General features: G+C 32.4%; 1 protein-coding gene across 3 annotated transcripts in view; it reads left to right on the top strand.

Moving 5' to 3' along the window:
• The first annotated feature begins 352 nt into the window (after positions 1-352).
• LOC105128442 (ATP-dependent Clp protease) overlaps positions 353-853 on the top strand; it is a 9,043-nt gene continuing 8,542 nt past the window's right edge. For 2 of the 3 annotated variants that reach the window (XM_011030114.1, XM_011030113.1), the window contains exon 1: positions 353-822. In XM_011030114.1, the coding sequence (XP_011028416.1) occupies positions 435-822 (388 nt within the window). In that variant the 5' untranslated portion in view covers positions 353-434. Of the gene's footprint in view, positions 834-853 lie in introns of all 3 variants that reach the window. The other variant, XM_011030115.1, reaches the window with a different exon arrangement.

Here is an 853-nt window from a genome sequence, read left to right as displayed (position 1 = left end):
GAATAAATTATTGGTCTGTATTAATCCAGTCAATCATTAAACTAACAATATTACAGAAAATACCTTGATTTTCTTGATTTTAAGGCTAAAAATATATTTTTATGTGTAAAAGTTACGAGGTGTTACACTATATAATTTGTAAATAATAATTATTTTATAATAAAAAATTATATTGTTATGTAGTTCAAAGATTTAATGAATAAGAAGCAATTTTATTATTACCGACAAACGTTCCTTCGTATGTTTTTACTTTTATTTTGAATTCTTGTTTTGAATAAGTTTCAATTAACTTAAAAATAAAAAAAAATAAAAAAAATTCTCTAAAAATAAAATAATAATAATAATAAAAAAAACAGAGAAAAGCATTAAAAGTAAAACAGGAGCCTGTTTCCTTAGCTTCTGTCAGCTCCACCACGACCACAACTTGAACCATCATGCTTTCGCTTCTCAAACACTCCAAAGCCATCGCAAACACCGCACTCAAACACCTAACCACCAAAACTTTCACTTCGGCATCAACGAAACCCCTAATTCTCTCACAAACATCGACAAAAACCCTAGGTTTAGGGTTTATTCGGCGATTAAGCGACAAGACCACAACAGACTACGACTACATCAAGGCTGACGTTAACTGTCCTCGATGCACCTCTCATATGCCGGTCCTATTCTCGAACCGGCCTTTATCAATTACCGGACGAGAAACCGGTATCTATCAAGCTGTCAATTTCTGCCCTACTTGCAAAACAGCGTTTTATTTTAGGCCGTTTAAGTTGGAGCCTCTACAGGGGAACTTCATTGAGCTTGGTAGGGTTAAGGGTTTGTATAATAATAATAATAATAATAATAATAATAA

Source organism: Populus euphratica, unplaced genomic scaffold, assembly GCF_000495115.2.
Source record: "Populus euphratica unplaced genomic scaffold, PopEup_1.0 scaffold14.1, whole genome shotgun sequence".
Lineage (NCBI taxonomy): Eukaryota > Viridiplantae > Streptophyta > Magnoliopsida > Malpighiales > Salicaceae > Populus > Populus euphratica.
This window is presented reverse-complemented; position numbering and strand designations above follow the sequence as displayed.